This window comes from Belonocnema kinseyi, chromosome 1 (assembly GCF_010883055.1).
Source record: "Belonocnema kinseyi isolate 2016_QV_RU_SX_M_011 chromosome 1, B_treatae_v1, whole genome shotgun sequence".
NCBI lineage: Eukaryota > Metazoa > Arthropoda > Insecta > Hymenoptera > Cynipidae > Belonocnema > Belonocnema kinseyi.
Window position 1 is genome coordinate 159453248 of NC_046657.1, and position 3079 is coordinate 159456326.

Here is a 3079-nt window from a genome sequence, read left to right on the forward strand (position 1 = left end):
GCAATTTTAATCCATACAAGATTATTATGCTGAAAACATAATAGTCATATTTTGATTTGAAAATACAATTTTTCTAGAGAAATTTCGTATACTATTCGTATACTAGAAAATACATATTTTGTTGAAAACAAATTAACAAATTAAAACATTTTACATTTGTATCTGAAATACGGTTTAATTCCATTTATAAAAAATGCTATGTTAAAAATATTACAATATTAAAATGCTGATCTTTGAATATCAATGATCCAGGAAAATGCAAAATTAGTAAAAAAATAAATAAAATAATTCAAAAAAGAAGTTGTCAAGCTCACCGGTTATATTCTGCAAGAAAACGAGAGGAACCTTCCTTTGAGCGCAAAGCTGGACAAAATGAGCGCCTTTCTGTGCACTCTCCGAAAATAGGACACCATTATTAGCGACAATTCCCACAGGATAGCCATGAATTCTCGCGAATCCAGTGACCAAGGTTTCGCCATACTGAGCCTTGAACTCGTCAAATTCGCTGCCATCGACGATCCTGGCAATTATCTCTTTCACGTCAAAGGGTCGTTTTAAATTTGCACCTACGATGCCGTAAATTTCGTCCACGTTGAGCACCGGCAGCTCTATTTTTCGATCGGATTTGCAATCTATTTTTCGACTCAGGTTCAGATCTTTGATTATACGACGTGCGAGGTGAAGGGCGTGAGTGTCGTCCAACGCAAAATGATCCGTCACTCCTGAGATCCTGAGCAAAAACTTAATTGATGCTTTCAAGTAAAACAGTGAAGAATAAAATCGAGGGTGGTCCTTTTAATCAAAGAAAAAAATTCAAAGTTTTTTCCCGGGTCGCAAACATTTCTCACCGACAATGAAATTTAAAAAATAGAACTATATTCTAAACATTTTTCCATATAAAGTAATAAGCAATGAAGAACAAATTAAAGCATTCCAAATGGAATCCTTGAATTCTAAACTTTTAAAATTGAAGTTTAAAAGTTTTAAATTCAAAAATTGTGGATTCAAATGCTCAATAACTTACACGTTTAAACTGGAAGGTACGAACAATTTTTAATTGAACAGTTTTAAGTGAAATGCAAATAAACTTCAAAATTTAGAACTTTTATAAATTATAGAATTCAAAGATTCAGATTAAGTTGTATAAACCTAATCATTTTTTATAAAAATATAAACTTGATACTTTCTTTGTTGGGAATAACTTTTTTTGTTCGAAATAACTTAATAAATTTGAAAATTTTCCATTTTTATCCGAAATGCTATTTATTTCGTTTATAATAAATTCTATTTAAAAATACTTCGGTTAGAAAAATCAGAAATTTTGTAGAAATTTGATCTATTTGGTTACAAATAAACCTACTTTGCTGAAAATCCGCCTGTTTTAGTAAAAAATCAATTTTTCGGTTAAAAAAACTTCTTTTTTTATTTTGAATATAAATATTTTATTTATAAATATCAGATATTACAGTTCTCGTTAAAAATTCTACTCCAAGGTTGAAATTTGTACTACTCTCTTAAGAGCGCATTTTTTGTTTAAAAATTCATAATTTCAGTGAAAATTCGTTTTTTCTTTTGGTTAAAAATTAATTTTTTCAACTGAAAATTTCAAGTACATACATTTTGTTTTAAATTCAACTGATAGTTGAAAAATAACATTTTTGTTACAAATTCGTATTCTTGGGTAGAAAATTGAAAATTTTTGTTGAAGAATTCAACTAAACTGCAAAATTTAGAACTTTTATAAATTATAGAGTTCAAAGATTAAGATTAAGTTCCAAAAGTATAAATCCACGTTAACATTTTCAATAATCTAAATTAAAGAATCAAGCAATAAACTTTGCAAACTTTCAAAATTATATTATTTTAAGTAATTTTAAGCTAGACACATGAAAAATTGAAAAATATTTTTTTTAACTTAACAGTTCTTAAATTAGAAATTAAATTATTTTTATTTTAAATAGTCTAAGCATCCTTCAAAAGCCATAAAATTTTATTTCAAAATCTTGAAAAATCTAGAAGTGGTTTAAAATTTTTCCAAATTCAAAATCATTTTTGAATTTTTTGTCAGAACTTTTAAATATATTTCAAAATGAATTGAATTTTTTCCAAAACTTTTAGAAAATCCTGCAAATTAAAAAAAATTAAGTTTGATTTTATGAATAACAATAGAACACTTATTATTTGTAAAAATATTTGAGCAATATTAAGAGATATTTAGAAGTTTAAAAAAGATTCGCATTAAATTTAGAACTTGAAATAATTTGAATACTTACAGCCGAATTTAAAATAAAATTTATATTTTTAGTCCAGACGAATTAATTTATTTTAAGGCAAAAAAAAGGGAATTGTTAACAGCACTTGGACAATTAGAAATAGTAAAGTGGCTCGTAATAAACGTAAAAAAGAAAAATGCGTGAACAGGGGTGTGGCGGGGTTGATTTAGAGGAGGTTAAAAGGGGTAAAAATGGTATTATTGTGATTTTCGGCGAAAGTTGACGTCAGAGAGAAAACTGTTTTATAGAAAACATATAGATTATAAATAAATCTACAACTTTTATATCAGTGACTTTTTCACATAACCTCGAAATGTGCGAGAAAAATGCGAAAAACCGTGTTTTATTATTTTTTCGTTTTTTATTTTTAATTTATGTGAAAAAGTCACTGATATAAAAGTTGTAGATTTTTTTATAATCTATATGTTTTCTATAAAACAATTTTCTCTCTGACGTCAACTTTCGCCAAGAATTTTTTCAGACCTTCTAAATAATTTTTAGAATTGTATGAATTTTTCCTGCAACTTTTAGAAAATCCTGTAAATTAAAAAAAAACTTTCCTTGAAATTTTGATTTGTAAATAATAAATGAAACTTAGTGTGTGTAACAAAAAAATTCGGCCATTCATACGGAAATTTTCGTGCAAATACCCACGGCCTGATTTAAAACAAAATGTAGATTTTTTTCATATTGCAAACAAAAAATGTAGAAGATTTTCAAGAATTATAAAAGACTTGAAGATAATAAAAATATTTTTTTTTAAAATCCTAGGAAACTCGAAAATGATTAATCATTTTGAAAAATTA

The 3079-nt window shown here is 26.4% G+C and overlaps 1 protein-coding gene across 1 annotated transcript in view; it reads right to left on the bottom strand.

Moving 5' to 3' along the window:
* The window catches only part of LOC117172938 (methylcrotonoyl-CoA carboxylase beta chain, mitochondrial), a 38877-nt gene that overhangs the window by 16374 nt on the left and 19424 nt on the right, over nt 1–3079 (bottom strand). The window contains exon 5 of the mRNA XM_033361282.1: nt 315–730. Within this exon, the coding sequence (XP_033217173.1) occupies nt 315–730 (416 nt within the window). The remainder of the gene's footprint in view (nt 1–314; nt 731–3079) is intronic.